The sequence below is a fragment of the Mus caroli genome, chromosome 11, assembly GCF_900094665.2.
Source record: "Mus caroli chromosome 11, CAROLI_EIJ_v1.1, whole genome shotgun sequence".
Classification (NCBI taxonomy): Eukaryota; Metazoa; Chordata; class Mammalia; order Rodentia; family Muridae; genus Mus; species Mus caroli.
In genome coordinates this window covers 91,026,342-91,047,633 of record NC_034580.1, presented here as the reverse complement: position 1 = coordinate 91,047,633, position 21,292 = coordinate 91,026,342, and the positions used below count along the sequence as shown (strand labels likewise).

Here is a 21,292-nt window from a genome sequence, read left to right as displayed (position 1 = left end):
CACTTTGTAGACCAGGCTGGCCTCGAACTCAGAAATCCGCCTGCCTCTGCCTCCCGAGTGCTGGGATTAAAGGCATGCGCCACCACGCCCGGCTTTCTTCTTCCTTTCTTAATTGGGGTTGGTTTTGAGGCTTGGTTTCTAGGTAGCCATCCAGGCTGGCCTAGAGAACACTTGCCTCTGCCTCTTCAGGGCTGGGATTAAGAGCGCACACCACCGCACCCAGCTCAGTGATTTTTCTGCCCTGTGAGTCTCAAGGAAAGAAAAATGGGCTCATTATTTACTTACTTACTTTTTCAATAAAGAAGATATTACATTTTTGGTGAATTTTTAACATTAGTTTTAAATTTCACTATTAAACACCACCTGCGGCCGGGCGTGGTGGCGCATGCCTTTAATCCCAGCACTCGGGAGGCAGAGACAGGCGGATTTGTGAGTTCCAGGATAGCCAGGGCTACGCAGAGAAACCTTGTCTGGAAAAACAAAAAAAACAAAAAAAAAAAAAACCACCACTTGCGATGGTGAGAACACAGTTTTGTCATATTTGGCTCCTTTTGAAGTTATTTTTCAGACTTTATACTTGATTTTGATTACTCAGGATTAAGAGCTTAGGACAAATATGGAGAGGTAACATATAGTACTTGAACTTCAGATTTAGATTCAATCAGAAGTTATACCAAAGTGTCTTCAATGTCTTGTAGCAGATAAGTAGCTAAAAATTACTCGTTAGGTCTTGAAAGACTGTAGATGTAGCTTGCTTGTAGACTGCTGGCATCGCATGCACGAGCCCCTGATTTTGTTCCATAGCACTGCATAAAGCTAGGCATGGTGGTACATGCCTATAAACTCAGCACTAGGGCAGGAGAGGCCGGATGATCACGTATTCAAGGTCATTCCTAGCTACATGGAGAGTTTGGGCTCATGACACTAGGAAGAGAACTGCAAAGCCCACCAAGTCTTCTTACCTAGCGGATCTTGAACTAGAGGGGCCCACTCACCAGTTCTCCCAATTGCTTTTTCTGTAGAAACTAAAAATACAGCTGATCATGATGAGTCACCACCTCGAACTCCAACCGGAAATGCACCTTCTTCTGAGTCTGACATAGACATCTCCAGCCCCAACGTGTCTCATGATGAGAGCATTGCCAAGGACATGTCCCTGAAGGACTCAGGCAGTGATCTCTCTCACCGCCCCAAGCGACGTCGATTTCACGAAAGCTACAATTTCAACATGAAGTGTCCTACGCCAGGCTGCAACTCTCTGGGTGAGTGTGCCTCAGCTTCATGACCGTCTGTGGCCCAGACTGCTGTGGGGTTGTGAACTCAGAGCAACCGTGAACAAGAGCTGTTCTTGGCCTAGTGTCTGTGAATAATAACAGATCTGGTTGCAGGAAATGTAACAGTGATGAGCCACTCACTTTTTTCAACATGCTATTCCCAGTGAAAAATTCCCTCCTTTCCTAAGCAGGAACAAAACTGGAAAACAAGTTCTCTCTGGAATGCCTCATCCTGTGGCGGGTGGTTGGTGCTTATAGGTACTGATAGAGTATAAGATAATGCCTGATAATGGCTGCGAGGCCACTGCTGTTCAGGAGACAAGGAAAACAGAATTCTTAAGAGGCTGTAAATGAGAGTTTGCATGAGGCCAGACCTTAGATGACTGGGAGCATCTAATCCCTACAGCTGTGTGTGTAGTTAGGAGAAGTAGGGAACCTCGTCTCTGATGAGTAGCTTGTCTTCTCAAGACTAACTTCTAATGAGTCACCTTCGTGGTTCCCACAGGGATGTGAAGCTTCTTTGTGCTGCTTGAGGAAGCTGAGGTGTAGCTGTTGAGCCTTTGCGTTGCTTTTGTCTGAAGGAGCTGGCTGATAGATAAAGATGCCTTTCCGTATGAATTTTTTTGTTTCCCAGTGCATATAAAACTTGTCTTTATACTTATAAAGTATGCCGGTAGCGTTGTGTATTTTTTAAAGGTAAATTCTTTTTAAAATGTTTTGTTAAAGATGCTAATGTAGGAGCAGTTGGGAAATGGGTGCCAGTAGACTTGCTAAACAGCCACAGCCTTGAGTTTGTAAAGCATGCAGTCTCTGAGAGCAGGCTTCCACAGCAGTGACAGCACTTTCTACTCGGGGTGTGATCACCCAACAGTTTTCTCTAAGAATTGGCCTCCTGTTGCTTAATAGCAAGGACATGTTTTGAGAGCGTGTACTTTGACAATCGGAGATGATATAGCCTTCTATACACTTGGGCTGTTGGGGGTTTGTGTGTGTGTTTGTATATGGCAGCCTATTGCTCCTACACCCCAGTGAGCAAAGCAACCTGAGATAAGTCAGGAACAAGAGAAGAGGGTGCTTTTTAGAGACTTGGTAAACTCACAATGTATGTGACAGTTGCTTGTGTAACTTGGATGCTATTTACTCTGAACTTTATTGTTAAATAGAAGGATTTGAAGTAATGTTGAGCAGGGCGTGGTGGCAAGTGCCATTAATTTTCACACTTAGGTCTATGTAGAAGGATTTTGAGTTCAAGGCCAGTCTGGACTGTCTAGTGAGCCTGTCTCCATGTAAATAGAAAAACAATGAAAAATAGAACAAATTCCCTAAACCAATCAACATGGTTGCTTATATTGTCAGTCACTATTGCTGTGTAGAGTGGTATGTCCTGCATTTTTATATAGTCAGCATAGTAGGTTTGTATCAGTGTGATCACAAATACATGAATTGTGCTTGCACATAGCAACTTTAATCCCAAGTGCTGGGATTAAGGCGTGCCCCACCACACCCGGCCAGTTTTCTGTATTTGTAAGGTTTCCGTGTGTTTATTGTGTATGTGTGATGGGGGCCCTTGTTGCAGCAGGCGTGTGGAGGACACTCTTTTGGAGGTGATTCTTCTCTTCACCTTTTATGTGGGTTGTAGGGGTCAATCTCATGTTGCCAGACTTGAGGTCTAGGACAGCCAGCGCTACATACATAGTGAGACCAGGGTGATAGATAGATAGATGGATAGATAGATAGATAGGGTGATAGATAGATAGATAGATGGATAGATAGATAGATAGATAGATAGATGGATAGATAGATAGATAGATAGATAGATAGATAGATAGATAGATAGAAAGAAAGAAAGAAAGAAAGAAAGATAAATTGGATGGATGGATAGGTGGATACTGCTTAAGGGGCCAGGAAGCCAGGTCTGTGGGTAAAAGTGCTAGCCTTACAAGCAGACCTGATAATGGAACCCTTATAAGAGTATCTGTAAAGTTCCCACTACTCTGAAATAGGCAGAAATAGACTTACTGGTGGAAGCCAGCAGAGCCAGGAGTACTGCTACACAGCGCCGGAAACGAGAGATCCTGTCTCAACAAGGTGGGAGGCAAAAGAAAAAACAGAACAAAAGAAGCACATCTGCAGATCTTACACACACTGCACATGTAGTCAAATGTACATATGGGCACAAAATGATGTGTAGAAAGGAGAACAAGAAAGGGTAAATCCTATGTAAAGAACGGAATGCAAGTAATGGACATGTAAGCCATGAAGGAAGTACAAAGCTAATTTTCTAGTTTTAATTGTGGGGCTTTTTGTTTGTTTGTCTGAAGACTTGTGTATATATCTGATAGTGAAAGTGTAAAACTCAGTGTGAAGTCGCACAGCTTCAGGTTAGTTAGTTATTCTAACTGCACAGAGATTCATTTGACATGGCTGCTTAGTCCCTGTATGGGCTTTGCTTTGTTTTGTTTTGCATGCAGATTCTTTGTAATAAATTTTAATAAATTACAAACAAACAAAGAGGGGTAGAAGGCAAGAATCGATTTCCAAATGTCCTCTTTAGCATACACATATTAGTAATGACAATAATAACAGTAATACTAAGAAATAATGACAATGATGATAGGACCTGTAGCCGGATGGCAGTAGAACATGCCTTTAATTGCAGCACTTGGGAGGCATAGGCAGACAGAGCTGCCAGCATGGTCTACAGAGTGAGTTCCAGGACAGCCAAGTCTGTGTAGTGAAACCCTGTCCTAGGAAGGAAGGAAGGAAGGAAGGAAGGAAGGAAGGAAGGAAGGAAGGAAGGGAGAGAAAAACTTAGAATGGACAGAGATGTGGCTCTGTAGTACATTGCTTGTCTAGCATGGCTCAAGCCCCAGGTTCCATTTCCATTTGCCAATTTTTTTTTTTTTTTTTTTTTAAGGAAAGAAGGGAGAGAGGAAAGACTGTTCTTTAGTTGGAGCAAGCTTCCTGTGTCATCCCTAGTGTTTTCCTTAGGCCTTATGCTGATGGCCTTATCTTAGAGTTTGGCTGCAGAAGTACAGATCTTTAAATATTTATCCTTCAGGCTGGAGAGAAGGCTCTGCGATTAAGAGCACTGACTGCTCTACCAGGTGTTCCTGAGTTCAATTCCCAGCAACCACATGGTGGATCACAACCATCTATAAGGGAATCTGATGCCCTCTTCTGACATGTGGATGTATATGCAGCCGAGAATTCTTATAGTAAATAAAAAATTAAAAAAAAAAAAGTGTGTTGAGCCAGGCAGAATTGGTGCACACCTTTAATCCCAGTGCTTGAGGCAGAGTCACGTGGACTCTGAGTTTGAGGATAGCTTGGTCTATAGAGCAAGTTCCAGGATGCCAAAGTTAAACAGAGAAACCCTATCTCGGGGGGCGGGGGGGGGTATAGGGGACTTTCGGGATAGCATTTGAAATGTAAATGAAGTAAATACCTAATAAAAAATTGGAGGAAAAAAAGATGTTATCACCAGGAAAGTTATATGGGAAGTCTCTGTTTAAAAAGTATAATTTTTCCATAAGCCTGAAATTATTTGAAAGTAAAATTGTATTAGAAAAGTAAGTACAAAATAAACCTTTCCCAAGGAAAAGAAAAAAAGAAAAAGAATAAAAAGAAACCCTGTCTTCAAAAACAAAACAATGGGGCTGGAGAGATGGCTCAGTGGTTTAGAGCACTGTCTGCTCTTCCAGAGGTCCTGAGTTCAATTCCCAGCAACCACATGGTGGCTCACAACCATCTGTAATGGGATCAGATTCACTCTTTAGTATAGTGTCTGAAGACAGCTATACTTATATACTTATATAAATAAAATTTATTTACTTATATAAATAAAATAAACCTGAAAACATAGCATGTTGAATCTTGCTCAAAATTATCAAAATATGTTTCTATATTATAAAAATGGTTGGGGTTTTTTTGTTGTTGTTGTTTTTTTTTAAAAGATTTATTTATTTATTATATGTAAGTACACTGTAGCTGTGTTCAGATACTCCAGAAGAGGGCATCAGATTTCGTTATGGATGGTTGTGAGCCACCATGTGGTTGCTGGGATTTGAACTTGGGACCTCCAGAAGAGCAGTCGGTGCTCTTAACCACTGAGCCATCTCGCCAGCCCCTTGTTGTTGTTTGTAATGAATTTCTTTTGATTATTAAAAGGAGTTAAATGTGTGATCGTTTTGCATAGTGGGAAAGAGTAGTGTCCTTAAACTGGATTAACTTAACAAAGGTCTTTGTTTGTTTTTTGGTTTTGGAGATAGAATTTCTTTATGTAGCATTGGCTGTCCTGGAACTTGCTCTGTAGACCAGGCTGGCCTTTATCTCAGAGGATGGTATTAGTATTAAACCCCTTTGTTAGCCAGACAGAGGTATCATACACCTTTAATCCCAGCACTCAGGAGGCAGAGGCCAGTTTTGTCTGCATAGTGAGTTCCAAGCCAGCCAGAGCGTCACAGTTAGGCCCTGCCTCAAAAAGTAAACCTGAGTACATCTCAGATTGCCTGCTCTGGAGGAAAATAGTGCATGAAGGTACACGTCGTGATCTTCATGGCAGCTCCATTTGGAAACATTTGTTTAATAAAATGCAATGGTAAAAGCAGACTTGTCAAAATCTCACTTCCTAGGTGTGCATGTTCTTCCTGGAAATTAAGTTTCCCCTCCTTTAACAGGACATCTTACAGGAAAGCACGAGAGACATTTCTCCATCTCAGGATGCCCGCTCTACCATAACCTCTCAGCCGACGAGTGCAAGGTAACGTGTGCTCCTTCATTCAGGGTATACTCAAGTGCTTGCTACGTGACCCGCACTTTGCTAAGCACTCTGGGTGCAGCAGTGAACCTGGGGAACAAGGTCTTGTTCTTACATGTCAGTGGAGGAAGCAGTGGAAAGAAGGGTTTGGTTTGGTTTGGTTTGGCTTTTTAACTCCATGAACAAATAAAAGGATTGTACTGTGTAACGAGTGTTGGGGAGGAGTTAGTAGGGAGATTTATCTTTAGAGTATCGCGATTTTCTCCACTGTTGCATTCATTTCCTTGGTGACTGACGTTATATCCTGCCAGGGTGCATCCTTTCAGAATGTGCGTAGATAGTTGAGCCTACTGCTCCACCTCAGGCTCACTTTTAACAAATCCATGAAGTTGTTTTGCTTTTTCATAATTTTCTGATGTCCCTCTTGTTTGTTTCTGCATATCCTGTTCCTCTTGATTTCTGTCAGTCACATCTGTTCTTGGCTAGTTCTTTTAATTTTCCTAAATAACCTTTGGGACTTGGATGATGTGTTTGAGACCAGAGCTTCGGGTCCTCTTTTGTGCATTCCTGTGTAGGTTACTGCTACCAAGGATGGAATCCCAGGTAATTATGGGGAAGCGAGAATTGCAAATAGTAATTAAATAGACTCAGGTAGTCTTTGGACAAGTTATCCAAACTAAATGCTTTGACTGCACCAAAGTGTTACTTGCTTTTTTTGTTGTTCTTTTGCTCCCAAGGCCTGGGTCACAGGTTTATGCTTGTATGAGCAAGTCTCATTTGGAAAAGAATTCAATTTCCTGTTCTCCTGGCTTCAGGAACTTGTTCTAATATACAAGGTCTCTGGGTGGGGCTGGGAGACTGTTTCTTCACACGTTTAAATTTTCACCAAATAAACGTGAAATGCTTACATGTATTTTTCTGCCAAAGACCCTGCTTTTTGTCTTCATTCCAGGTCTTTGTGTATGAGACAGCTTGCCTTCTGTGTCAGCTCTTCCTGTTGTCTTTTTACTGTCTTAAGCTAGATGAGTGCAAGCATGACTGTTAGCACCTGATTCAGACGTTGACCGAACACTTGGACTTCTTCCCCTGAAAAATAACTGTGACGGTTATTGTGACAGTGGTTTCAGAATGCTCCTCTACCGCTTGTCTCTAAACATCTGATAGTGCTTTGCTTTGCATCAGTCTTCTTGAATCATGGCCTGAAGCAACGTCTATACCTTAAGTACCTTAAGCAGTTTGAGAAATTTCAGACCAGGGGAAAAGAATTGTGAATAAAGAAGGCATTTCTGTTGTAAAGTTTTATTTCTGCCCTGTATGGGGAAGTGAGACTGGTGTCAGCTGTGCTTTACTACTGGGCCATGTGCTTGCAGGAAAGCACTAGAGATCAGAGCCTGAGACAAGCTAGCTGCCTCCCTAGCCTAAGGAAGTTCTTCAGTTCTACACTTACTGTGTGTGAATAATTGCTCTCACATTTCCCAGTAAACCTTTCGATTGTCTTACATTTTTTTGTGGATGCATGCAACTTTTTGTGGATAGCAAATTTGGGATTCAGTGACTAAGATACAAATCAAAAGATAAAAGACACCTGCAACCAAGGAGTTTACATTCCCACGGGAAACCTGTACATTAATATCCGTTTATGTAGTGATAGACACCATGAAAAACCAATAGAGAAAGAGAGGGACTGTGCTCAAAGGGAGGCTAACATACTGCTTTTGCTAGAGGAGGTCGAGAAAGCCATATGAGATTGACATAGGATTTAGATGTTTACGGTGTCATAGTAGCAGTGGATAAAGACTCGAGTGGGGAGAGCTAAAGGAGACAGAATGGCAAGTGCCATGGCCGTGAGCTGGGGATGACAGGGTTTGAAGGTAGGTTGTATGATTGGAGCATGATGGGAAATGAAGGAGGAGAATTGAGATCATGAAGGATCAGAATGTTCAGCACAGGACTATGTGTTATTCTGATGGCAGTTGGAGGCATTTAGAGGGTGCAGACAGAAGAAGAATGTGTCTGAAGCAACAACGATTTAACTTGTAGAGAACAACTGCAGGAGAAAGAGATGACACCGGATAGGTGCATTGGAAACGTGCTTAGAAGTTCTTACAGTAAATGATAGCTTAGACCAGTGTGGTATTGGTAAAATGTCGAAGATAAGATTAAATTCGGGATATGTTCTGAAGGAGAGGAAGCTAGTAGGAGATGGGAGAAAAAGAAATGAAGGATTCCATCCAAGTTTTTAAATGCTCACCTGTTGAGATGGTAGTGGAAAGATGCTGAGTGTAGCAGACATGGGAGATCTATTGGTTATTCCACTTGAGCCTGCTCAGTGATGCAACCCAGGAGGCTGACAGATGCGGGGTGTCAGTTCCCAGAAGGGGAAGTGACACTGAGGAGAGCAGTGTGCTTTCTCTGTGGTCTTGTGTCTACAATTATATTTCCATGTAGACTTGAAGTGAGGTTTTCCTCATCCCCTTCCCTTTCCCAGCCCTCTAGGCAGGATTTTGTCTCCCTGGCTGCATAGGCTGGTCTTGAACTCTTAAGCTGCCTTATCCTGGATACTAATGAGGACTTCAGGCAGATGTCACTGTGCCCATCCTGAGCCCAGAGTTTTCCTGATGTTTTCTTCATACTTCCTTTCCTTACTCTTTGTGTTTCTTTAGTTTCCTGTCAGCGTAGTAGAATTCCAGGCCAGAGTCAACATTCTTAGCAAAAGTCTCAGCTTTACAACATTAGCTGTGATCATTTCAGTTCTTTGATATTTAGTGGCCGAGATAGCACTGTGTGGGGCTTGCCTCATTTTTTTCTAATAGAGATAAGATAGCAATGATCAATAGCAAGAACACTTTTACATTCAAAGTATAGTGCAACTACAGGGGATTATCAAAAATTCTTTTGCTTTAAGTAAATGTAGTCTTAGAAGCAGGTGGATTTATTGACATTGTTGATGGTTGCAGGTGAGAGCACAGAGCCGGGATAAGCAGATAGAAGAAAGGATGCTGTCCCACAGGCAAGATGACAACAACAGGCATGCAACCAGGCACCAGGTATGGGCCTTGTGACAGCTCTGGCCAGCCAGTTTGAGGTCTGCCTTGTGAATCTCCTTTGTCCCATAACTGTCTTCATAGGCAAGTCCATGCCTTTTGTTTCCAGGACAAACCAAAACCACTGGTCTTCCAGATATCAACTTGAAATCATGTTTGGGTTTTCAACTTGTAATTTTTCATAAAGCAGACATTTATTTGTGATAATCATAGCAGTAGTAAGCAATAGTATAAAATGTTTTGGTTATTTTGAAAGGTTCCATTGCGCTTCTGTTTCCTCATTTGGCATCCTTATTCTAACCTGTTGTGTTGGCTTTCGAGCACCTTTGACTTTGCTGGCTTTGTATTTTCAGTATCATCAGTTGCATTTCCTCAGTATTGACACTTGTCAGCTGGGCCAGTTTCTACTTCTGCCTTTCTGTGATTTGCAAAGCATCCTTGCTCTGTCCTAAGCATCCTCTCTGAACTTTGAGCCTGCATAGATTGCACTTAACTCCTTGCTTCTTTCTAAATGGCTTTGATCTTTCTGAGAACTCTGTATCATTACCAAGAAGAGATTACATATATATCCTTCGAGACCTTGAGCGAGTCTTAAGCTCTTACAGGTATTCTTCCAAGACCTTCTCCCACAGTTAGTAAATCTTTTGTATGTATTCTTCTCATGTAGTTTTCCCCAGATGTCGGCCTTTAGTCATAGCTCATCGTCAAAATATCTGTTTCTACAGTTAGATTATAGGTGACTAGCAGAGGAGACACAGTGGTAAGGTTGCCTTGAGAGCCGAATCTGAATCTATTAGCTGTGTTGTCCTGGGGCAGCCAGCTGGTAAACTATATTTCTTTGTTAATATGAAGGAGTGGATAATTCCCACCTGTCCGGGGAGTCATCTAACGCATGTATAGTAAATCCATAACCTCGGTGCTTGACAGGCAAAAGCAGAGTGTAATTGATGCTTTTTTGTTTGTTTGTTTTTGGAGACAGGGTTTCTCTGTGTAGCCCTGGCTATCCTGGAACTCACTGAGACCAGAGATCCACCTGCCTCTGCCTCCCGAGTATTGGGATTAAAGTCATATGCCACCACCACCCACCAATTTTTTTTTTAAATGGGAATCTTGTTATACAGCCCTTAAAGGTCTGGCCTGGGATTTATAGCCATTCTTCTGCTTCTGTTGGGATTATAAACAAGAGTCACAATGCTCCTCCCTCCTCCATTATGACTTTTGCTCTTTCATATTGATAAAAATAAGTCCACATTCCTGAAAGGGCAGTAAGAACTGGTTTGGATGTGTGGCTGCACTGTTTCTGTACTGTTACGCTCAGTATGGTAGCCCATGCTTATAATTCTATCATTCTAGAGACTAAGAAAGGGGGATTGTCAGCCAGGGCTATGTAGAGAAGACCCGTTCTCTTTCTCTGTTTATCTTTAAAAAAAGAGATGGCAGTTTGGATTCGTAATCTCAACACTTGGGAGGTAGAAGCAAGATCAGAAGTTCCAGGTTTGAGGCCAGCTTGGGTTATAGGAGAGCGTGTCTTTTTAAAAAAAGTTTAAACAGTTGGTATTTTGAAACGTGATGAGTTTTCTAGCTAGATGCTCAGTTGTGTTTCTCTTTCAGGCACCAACAGAGAGACAGCTGCGGTATAAGGAAAAGGTGGCTGAACTCAGGAAGAAAAGAAATTCTGGACTGAGCAAAGAGCAGAAGGAGAAATACATGGTAAGGAAAAATCCAAGACTGAACTCCCCCTGACTGTGACTCAGATCTGAGCTTCTGCTGTCAGATCATAGCTGTTTACTCAGGAGAGCATCCAGTGAACTGTGGGGCTCTCTTCAGTCGCCTAGCACCCTCCCACAGCTGGAGTAGACTTCCATCCTCTAGGTCTAGGGATGCAGCGCAGTTGGTAGAATCCCTTCACTATCATTTTAAATAATGACTTTAAGGGGCCTGATGGTGCTGCTCTGTAATCTCTGCTTCTCTGAAGGCTAAGGCAAGAGGATGGTGAACTCCAGACCTACCAGACTACCTAGTGCTGTCCAGGTCAGCCTCGGCAACGTAGCAGGACTCTGTTCCCAAAGGAGAAATAAACTCCCAGTCATATGCATCAGTAGTAGCATGTGCAAAGGAGCTAGGTTCAATCTGCAGTACTGGGGCAGGGAGACAGATTTGCTATTAGAACAAATACTGATGGCATTAGAAATGGCTGCATAAGATAAGACATTCAGGGGCTCAGGATATAGATGAACATCCGAGAACTAACTTTGAATATAATAATACATTTCATAATAATAAGGAAAAGTTAGGAATAGAATACAGAAGATAAGATTAATCTACCTTAAAATAGCCAAAACTAGAATTTTATCAAGTTTTTAGCTTTTTATTTTAACTACATAAGTTGCCTTTTTGGGAAGGTGGAGAGATGGCTCAGAAGTTAATATTGGCTGCTTTTCTTGGGGACCCAGGTTCAATGGCAGCTCACAACTGTCTTTAACGCCAGTTCCAGGGGATCTGACACACATAGATATACATGCAGACAAAACACCAGTGCACATATATTTTTTTATAAGAATCATCATTTGTCATTTTCTTCACTACATCACACCACCTATTTGTCTGTCTTCTCATTTAAAGATCTTGAATTACTGTCCTTATGTTACACTCCTCAAACCTTTTCTGCATAAAGTCAGCTTCTTATGTAAATAATTACTTTTACTAGAAGTGCATTAGTACATGTTTCCTACTGAGACGTAGCCAGACATGGTGCTCTGTGCCTGGAGGCCACCCTGGGCAGCATTGCAAAGCCCTGTTTCAAAAATAAAACAGAAAAAGTAAAGTCAGAACTGGTGACTCACACCTGCAGGGAGGCCAGGAATTTAAGGCCAGCTTGAGCCACAAAGTAGGAAACCTAAGCCATCTGGACTACAGAATTAGACCCTGTCATGAAAAAAAAGGACATGTTTTTTTTCTTTTTCAAGAAAGGGTTTTCAAGACAGGGTTTCTCTGTGTAGCCCTGGCTGTCCTGGAACTCACTCTGTAGACCAGGCTGGCCTCAAACTCAGAAATCCACCTGCCTCTGCCTCCCAAGTACTAGGATTAAAGGCGTGTGCCATCACTGCCTGGCTATTTGGGTCTTTGCTAATTTAAAAAGCGCTAGATAGAAATTTTTCTTGTTGCTTACATTTTGCCTTTTTTTTTTTTAAAGATTTATTTATTATTATATGTAAGTACACTTTAAGTACACTGTAGTTGTCCTCAGACACACCAGAAGAGGGCATCAGATCCCACTACAGATGGTTGTGAGCCACCATGTGGTTGCTGGGATTTGAACTCAGGACCTTCAGAAGAGCAGTTAGTGTTCTTAACCACTGAGCCAGCTCTCCAGCCCACATTTTGCCTTTTGAAATAGGGTCTCATATGGTAGCGGTTGGCCTTGAGCTTGCTAATATATGGCTAGGGATGTCCTTAAGCTGATTCTACACCCCCAAGTGTTGGAATTACAGGGGTGTGACACCAGCCCTGGCTAGTTGGGTTTGGTTTTGGGTCTGGAGAAATGATTGCATTGGTTGAGTGTTTGCCTCTGTGCAGGATGTGTTTGTTGAGTTTGATTGTCCAGCACCGTGGTTTCAGGCATGCCTCTAATCCCAGCATTGGCAAGTGGAGGCAGAGGGCTACAGGAGATCCTTTCTCAAAGTTAGAGAAAGGGGAAGGGGCATTGTTATTTTCAAACCCAGAAGTAGTCAGTAATATCTAGAACCTAAACCTTAAGTCACAGAAACTAAATTTCAAAAAGAGCTACAACAGATTGAACCATATCAGCCATAAGAAATGTTTATTGGGCCGGGCGTGGTGGCGCACGCCTTTAATCCCTGCACTTGGGATGTAGAGGTAGTCAGATTTCTGAGTTCGAGGTCAGCCTGGTCTACAAAGTGAGTTTCAGGACAGCCAGGGCTACAGAGAAACCCTGTCTGGAAAAACCAAAAAAAAAAAAAACAACAAAAAAAAAAAAAAAAAAAAAAAAAAAAAAAAATGTTTATAGGGTGGGTGTTTTCTTTAGATGCTGATGTGTGTGTTAGCGTATAGAATGTTCTTCCTGGGACAAGTCTTCTATGCCTCATAACAACTCCTCCTCCTCCTCCTCCCCCTTCCCTGGGAAAGGGGACTTAGTAGTAACCAGCTTGGTAAGGTTTGAAAGTTAATTTAAAACTGAATTCCTTTTATGTTCTTAATTATTTTTAATTTTCCCTGATGTTTAACAGTTGGTAAATATCTCAGGAGCTGCTTTCCCTGTGCACTTGACTTGACTTTACAAGTTGGGCAGTCAGTGAAGTAATGTAAGGAGCAGTTTCCAGGGGCCCACTTCCAGAGTTTGCTCCCAGGCAGCGTCTTCAAGCACTAGTGCTTCCAGTACCTGCTTTGTCGTCAGTGTCGTCAGTGAAGAAGACCACATACATGCCACATGCAGAGCAACCAGGATTAGGCACAAACCCACCCAGACACTTGTTTTCACAGAGATATCTTTTATTAGTCGGGGAATAAACATTAAAATGACCGCTTTCTAACTCAGCAGAAGTCTAGGTAGGTGTAATTTTAAGAGAACAAGGCGGGGCTGTGTTAGAATGGGCTAGGATGCAGTATATTTTGACTGGGCATTAAAATTGGGTAAATCAAAGGGGGTCATAATTAGGTGAACCGAAGGGGGCTTTTGATTGCTGGACTTATAATACATTGATAGCCAGACTTTGGTAGTCAGCCTCAGGAGGAAGAAGTGGCCAAATTAGGGAATAGACCTTGGTAGCTAGCTTTAGAAATGTAATCTAATGGTTTTTAGCAAGGCAGAGGGAATGGGGGAGAAGGACAAGGCCTGCCAGAGCCATGCTTGCCCCACTCGAGCTGGCCATCTCTAGGATTCTAGGATCTATTGTGCCACATGGGGGTTACCAGTTTGCCTGACCTCAGTCCCCCAAACCCAGTGATATATACTTTGTAAGTAGCAAGCATCTGGTTCAGCTTGGCTTCCATTGGTGTGAAATAAACCAAGTTCCACACAGACAGTATAACCCCTGGTTGTTTTTTTTTTCTAGGAACACAGACAGACCTATGGGAACACCCGGGAGCCTCTCTTGGAAAACCTGACAAGTGAATATGACTTAGATCTTTTCCGAAGAGCACAAGCCCGGGCTTCTGAGGATTTGGTGAGTGTCAAAACCCCCGAGGTGAGGGGAGTACCCTTGTGAAAAACCTTTAGAACTGCCAAGAAAAGTGATTAGCAGCCAGTCTGACGACATCTCTGGCTGTCTTTAGAGGTAGTCTTCTCTTTTCCATGGAGAGCACATCACCACTCTCTTCTCAGCCTTCCCCTCTCTGTTTCCCTCAACTGGAAGACCCAGTTTGGCTTGAGGTTGGGGTGGAGGCGCTTAAAACTTAGTTTTAGGTGCCTTTTATTTCTGTTAGGTAAACTGTACAATCTGAGAACCCTAACTTGGGGGCTTCAGCACTGTCCTCTTTGTAGGGTTTCTTTTCCATTTCAATACATTCACCCTAAAAGCATGTAAATGATAGCAAAGAAAAATGGTGAAGACGACAACCAGATATGTTGTTGAATTTATTGATTTTTGACAAGAGACTCTCATCTTATTGCCCAAGCAAGTTTGAGACTGGGATCATGGGTGCATGAGATCTAGGCAGAAACGCTCTTCTTTGTTTGATTTTTTTGTTTGTTTGTTTTGTTTTTTGGTTTTTCGAGACAGGGTTTCTCTGTGTAGCCCTGGCTGTCCTGGAACTCACTTTGTAGACCAGGCTGGCCTCGAACTCAGAGATCTGCCTGCCTCTGCCTCCCAAGTGCTGGGACTAAAGGCGTGCGCCACCACTGTCTTATTTGATTTTTGATACAATTCCTGTGGCCTAGAAAAACGGTTCTAGCAACTGATTTCACCTATGATAAAGCAAATGTGCTCAGGGAAATTTAGTTTGTAGTGTTAATTTCATTTCCTCCCCGCCTTTCTTCTTCTTTTTTTTTAATTGATTTATTTTTACTTATTCACTTTACATCCCACTGCCCCCTCTCATTATCCTTTCCCCTCCTTCCTTTTATTATATGGGTTGCAGGAGGCAGGGTTTGGCTGCTGTGGTCTGGAATATTTATTGGTTGCCACCTCCTGCTTTCTTTTCCGTCAAGAAGATGATTGCCTCCGGCTGGCCCCAGTCCTCTCTCCAGCTGGGTACTGCAGCAATTGCCTGTCGTGCACATGTAATCCCAGCCCTAGTGAGCTCAGGGAGGAGGGCCAGGAGGGCAGCCATCAACAGCCCAGAGTGCAAGCCTGAAGAGCCTCCCCACAAGCTGTCCTCTGACCTCTGCTTGTCTAGACATATACACTATAAAAATTAATTTAAAAGATTAAAAACAAAAACAGAAATGGGCTGGGACTATAGCTCTTTTGGTAGTGTGTTCTGTGGGATCCAGGATACCCTGGGTTCCATGCCCAACACCACATAAATGTGCTGTGTCGGCTCAGACCTGTGACCGACCACAGTGTCTGGAAATGAAGACAGAGGATTCAGGAGTTCAAGGTCATCCTCAGTACATCCTCACTTGAGGTTCAGTTAAGAAAAGATAAGGGGCTGGAGAGATGCTCAGCAGTTAAACAAGCACTGACTGCTCTTCCAGAGGTCCTGAGTTCAATTCCCAGCTACCACATGGTAGCTCCCAACCATCTGTAATGGGATCTGATGCCCTCTTCTGGTGTGTCTGAAGACAGCTACAGTATACTCATATTTATACATATAAAATGAATAAATAAATCTTTAAAAGATACCTGGGCAGTACAGCTGGCAAATTTTCTGTGAACCTGCCTGATTTTCCATGCTCAAATAATGCCTTAGTAGCCATATATGGATAGAGGCCAAATCTAGCTAAGTATTTTTATAGCTTAGTTACTGGCCTCATAGTTTTTAAGAATAAAGGTAATAAGGGCTGAAGATAACTCAGCAGTTAAAAGCATTTGCTGTTTTTGCAAAGAAACTACATTCAGTTCCCAGCACCCATGTGGTGGCTCACAGCTACCTATAACTTCAGTTTCGGGATATCTGATGTCCTCTTCTGACCTCTGCAGGCACTAGGCATGCATGTGAGCTATAGACACATGCATGCTTGCACCCGTGCTTATACACAAACAAAACATCATGTAGATAAAAGTCTAATTTTAAAACCAAAGATAAAGTCTTCTAGTCCTTATTTGTTTTGGTTTCTTTTTGCCAATAGGAGAAGTTAAGGCTTCAAGGCCAAATCACAGAGGGAAGCAACATGATTAAAACAATTGCTTTTGGCCGCTATGAACTGGATACTTGGTACCACTCTCCCTATCCTGAAGAATATGCGCGGCTGGGACGTCTCTACATGTGTGAATTCTGCTTAAAGTACATGAAGAGCCAGACAATCCTCCGCCGACACATGGTATGTCTGCTTGAGTTCAGCTCACCAGGGTGATGTTACACAGTTTCCCATGTTCTAGAGGTAACATAAACATCCAAAAGAAAAAAAGAGAAAAAAAAGAGAAAAAAAAACATCCAAAAGATCTCCCAAGTGTCCACAGCAGTGGGGTGGAGACTTAAGGAACTGAAAGTCACATTTCTGGGTTAACCCTCTGCCAGAAACAGGGCTCCGTAGCATCTTAACTACATCCTGTCCACGAACATCTCTTTTTTTTTCCTTCTTGTTCTTGTTTTCTGTCTTCTGTTTCTTCTTCAACATATGAATTACCTCTCCCTAAAGTTTGTGTTTGTACCAAACTCAATGAGAACACATTTTATTACATAGGACAGGGAGTGGCTTATATATAAGATGGTGGGTGTCTGTCTTGAATGAATGCATGTTGTATAGGATATCCACCTTTAATGGATGATGAAGATAACAGTTTGCATTTTTTTTTTTTTTGGTTTTTCGAGACAGGGTTTCTCTGTATAGCCCTGGCTGTCCTGGAGCTCACTTTGTAGACCAGGCTGGCCTCGTGTAGACCAGGCTGGCCTCAAACTCAGAAATCCGCCTGCCTCTGCCTCCCGAGTGCTGGGATTAAAGGCGTGCGCCACCACGCCCGGCTCAGTTTGCATTTTTTAACATCCTGTGTATTAAAATAGGAAAGGATGTACATACCGGAGTCTGGTGACTTCTGTGAGTATAGAAGTCAAGTTTGGGGAAATGCAGGCTTCTCCTCCCCATTGCTTCAGGGGTAATCACTGAAATGGCTTCTTTGGCTTGGCTAATGTTTTAAACAAATAGTTGTTGCATTAGTTTGGTTATCGTGGACAGAACCAGCAGGAATAATGGGAGAAGATAGGAATACAGATGGAACTTTGAAGCAATTGCAGTTAATCCATGTTTTTAATTACCTGTGAAAATTAGAACATGACATCATGCCTTGCATGCTGTTCCCCGCCTCCCCCAGGTCCCCTCAACTCCCAGCTAAGCAGGGAACACTCCCTAATACTTGCTGGGTATGAATTAAACCACTGAGCTATAATCCTAAACCTGAAATAGAATTCTTAGAGGGTGTGTATGTGATTTTTGTTTGTTTCAAATAGGTAGTTGTTTTCTTGCCTCTCTTGGGTGGTCACGTGACCAATGTGTAACCAACCACTATGTCCAGTGAAACTTTATGTTTGAGTTGTCAAAAGATGTAGTAAATCGTTTAATAAGAAATTTCCTGGGCTGGAGAGATGGCTCAATGATTAAGAGCACTGACTGCTCTTCCAAAGGTCTTGAGTTCAGTTCCCAGCAACTACATGGTGGCTCACAACCATGGCATTGTGATCTGACGCCCTCTTCTGGTGTGTCTGAAGACAACTACAGTGTACTCATATACATTAAATAAATAAATAAATAAATAAATCTTTTTTAAAGACAGACATTTTCTGTATATGTCAGTGTAAACTTTGTGTATGTATGTGTGTGAGTGTCACACCGTAGCACATGTGTGAAGATGAGAGAACATTGTGGAAGTCAGTCAGTTCTCTTCTCCTGTGGAGGCTCCCAGAATTCAATGTGAGGCATCAGGCTTGGCAACAAACACCTGTACCTGCTGCGACTTCTCGATTACAGGGCCAGGGCTTAATTCAGTGGCAGAGAACTTGGACTGCTGCCTAAGATGCTGGGCGCATCTTAACACCGTGAATTATTTTCACGGTGAGAATAAGGAAAAGAATTTGGAACTAAGTGCCTTTCAGCTTCCTGCTGCTCAGCCAGGCCTCCTTCCTTTTAAAAGGAGCCATAGAAGGATTTTCTCTGTATCTGACATATGGCGGGAGGTGGGCAGACAGTGAGTGGCTCATGGTGATCATGGTGATCCCATGATGACGGTAGGATGGCAATAGGAAGTGATTGGCAAAGGTGACCACAACACACTTAGCAACACTAAGCTGCTTAAGAACTTCCTGTTGGCATGTGGTGTTTTATTGTAAGAAAGGATATTCTTATTTATCTAGCTTTTACGTAGTATGTGATTTAATATCTTGGGCTGAGATAATGCCAAAAATAATCCAGAAAACTTGAGCCAAACAGCCATATATATCCTTAGATATATGCAACCGCTTAAGAAAGCTTTAACTTTTCTGAAAACAATTGATTTCACTGTCCTCAAATGTATTCAGCTGTCCATTAACTCAGCCACATTTCCCAATGAAACAGGGTGGAAGGAAAATCTTACTGCTTCATGTGAACTCCATTCTCTTGTAGGCCAAGTGTGTGTGGAAACACCCCCCTGGTGATGAGATTTATCGCAAAGGCTCCATCTCTGTGTTTGAAGTAGATGGCAAGAAGAACAAGGTAAAGAGTGGTGACTGGAGAGAAAGAGATGCATCGATGGGGTCCCATAGGAATGATTGCCTTCACAAACAGTTGTGAGGGAGATAGGAATTAGTTCTATTTCCTGGACAGTATTGGTATGCTCATTCTTTCTAGACTTTGGTTTGGGTGAGTTCAGAAGTCACTGGCCTCCATACAAACACTCTTTCTGCTTCCAGATCTACTGCCAAAACCTCTGCCTTTTGGCAAAGCTTTTTCTGGACCATAAGACGCTATACTATGATGTAGAACCTTTCCTGTTCTACGTTATGACAGAAGCGGACAATACTGGCTGTCATCTGATTGGATATTTTTCTAAGGTGAGCAGGATCTGGTGATTTAGAAGCTTAACAACCACAGCAGCATTGTGGGTATTGGCGTTAGATCTCTGATGAGGAAGCCGAGGACAGTGATAGCCTTCCCATAAGCAAAGTAAGAAAGGCAAACTTGTATCATAGGCAGCTTCATGACAGTATTCAGTTCAGGATCTTCTCTGTTATCTAGGCTGACCTGGGGTCCTGTGCAGCCTAGACTGGCGCCAAATCCAGGACAGTCTTCCTGCCTTAACCTCCAAAGTCCTGGGATTACAGCCATGAGCTGGGACACCTAGCTGATACTGTTACTAGAAGGTTCTGGCTTCTGTGCTTGTGGGTTGAAGCTATTAATTACTGGCGTGGACCTTTCTATGAATTTAAAACACATCTTATAGTCAAGCCAGTACTTGTGGCTTTGCCTTCCTCCTTGTTAGTTTAAAACCATGAACATATTCTGGTTGCTTGTTCTCTAGCTGGGTTCATTCTGTCACAGCTAGTCCCTTTGTTTTAAAAGATGCAAGACCAAATCTAGCTTATGGTTTTCTTTCATTCTGTTGAGGTAGGGTCTCCCAATTAGTTCTGGCTGGCCTAAAACTTAGAGAGATCCACTTGCTTTTGCCTCCTTGGTGTTGGGATTAAAAGGCCACCACAGCTATAGTTATGAGCTTTAAATGTAATGTGACAACTTAATTAAAACAGAATACAATGTACCATATAGTTATCACTTTAGCTCTCCAGGCAAGCGGCTTCCAGTGTATTGACAGAGTGTGTGACTAGTGCATTCCTCACGGTTCTTAAAAAGAAACACTGGTAGTCGGTTCCTGTTTCCTCTTGACCCTGCCTACCCCCCAGAATTGGCTTATTCTGGATATTTTATAATTAGTCAAAATAATGTGATTTGGTTGTATTTTGACCTTCCAGGGGAATTCAGGTTTTTTTGTTGTTGGTTTTGGTTTGTTGTTTGTTTTTAATAATAGGCATGCTGTACCTCTTTATCTGCTGTTCTGTTCTTGATTTTTAGGAGAAGAATTCATTTCTCAACTATAATGTCTCGTGCATCCTCACCATGCCTCAGTACATGCGACAGGGCTATGGGAAGATGCTGATCGATTTCAGTAAGTGGTGTTGCCGAGCATCGGCTCCTCGGGCCCTGGCCCTGAGGGTTGGGGTTGGGGCCTGGGGGTTGGGGTTGCTCACTTGTGTCCTCTGCTCTTAACAGTTCCTAACATGTAATCACAGCTAGTTAGTGAATGAATAAAGTGGGGAAATGAGTCGCTAGTGAATTAGTAGGAGATGGCAGGGAACAATACAGCCATGCTGGATTATCCCATTTGAGACTGAGGTAATGCAGATGCATGCCTGTGGCTTAAATAAAGCCTTGCTTTGATGCTTGGGGTCTTACTTATGTAAGCACTTGTGGAGGTAACCCACGTACCTGGTTAAGGCTTGGGTGTTATAGTCATTCTTCATTACTCAAGGGTATCGATCGGATTTGAATTTGTCTACCCTCTGATGTGTAACTCAGGTTCGTTGGGTGAGGGTGGTTCTTACTACATTTGTTTGTTAGTTTGATGGGTGCATGTGGAGGTCAGAGGACAACATGCAGGAGGTTCTCTGTGTAGGTCCTGGGCTTGAACTAAAATCATCAGCTTGATGGCAAGAACCTTAAACCATTGGTTTTCAACCTATGGGTCGCAACCTGTTGGGGTCACATGCCAGACAGACATCCAGCATATCCACTATGATTCATAATAGTGGCAAAATTACTGTTACAAAGTAGCAAAAGAGAAAACATAATTTTACGGTTGGGGGTCGCCACAACTTGAGGACTAAAGGGTTACAGCATTAGGAAGGTTGAGAGTCATTGCCTTAAACTGTTGATTTAAAATGACTATAAGCATTGTGCTAATAAGTTCGATGCAGACATGAATTACAATGCTGTGGGCTGTCAGACAGTATCTTTGAATCAACAGAAATACAGAAAAGTGGGCTGGTGAGATGGCTCAGTGGGTAAGAGCACCCGACTGCTCTTCCGAAGGTCCAGAGTTCAAATCCCAGCAACCACATGGTGGCTCACA

The 21,292-nt window shown here is 42.6% G+C and overlaps 1 protein-coding gene across 3 annotated transcripts in view; it reads left to right on the top strand.

Annotated features, from left to right (window-relative positions):
- The window catches only part of Kat7 (lysine acetyltransferase 7), a 36,295-nt gene that overhangs the window by 9,624 nt on the left and 5,379 nt on the right, over positions 1 to 21,292 (top strand). For 2 of the 3 annotated variants that reach the window (XM_021176310.2, XM_021176312.2), the window contains exons 4-12: positions 1,023 to 1,262; positions 5,954 to 6,036; positions 8,991 to 9,080; positions 10,689 to 10,787; positions 14,150 to 14,260; positions 16,327 to 16,518; positions 18,793 to 18,882; positions 19,080 to 19,220; positions 20,236 to 20,329. In XM_021176310.2, the coding sequence (XP_021031969.1) occupies positions 1,023 to 1,262; positions 5,954 to 6,036; positions 8,991 to 9,080; positions 10,689 to 10,787; positions 14,150 to 14,260; positions 16,327 to 16,518; positions 18,793 to 18,882; positions 19,080 to 19,220; positions 20,236 to 20,329 (1,140 nt within the window). The remainder of the gene's footprint in view (positions 1 to 1,022; positions 1,263 to 5,953; positions 6,037 to 8,990; positions 9,081 to 10,688; positions 10,788 to 14,149; positions 14,261 to 16,326; positions 16,519 to 18,792; positions 18,883 to 19,079; positions 19,221 to 20,235; positions 20,330 to 21,292) is intronic. The other variant, XM_021176311.2, reaches the window with a different exon arrangement.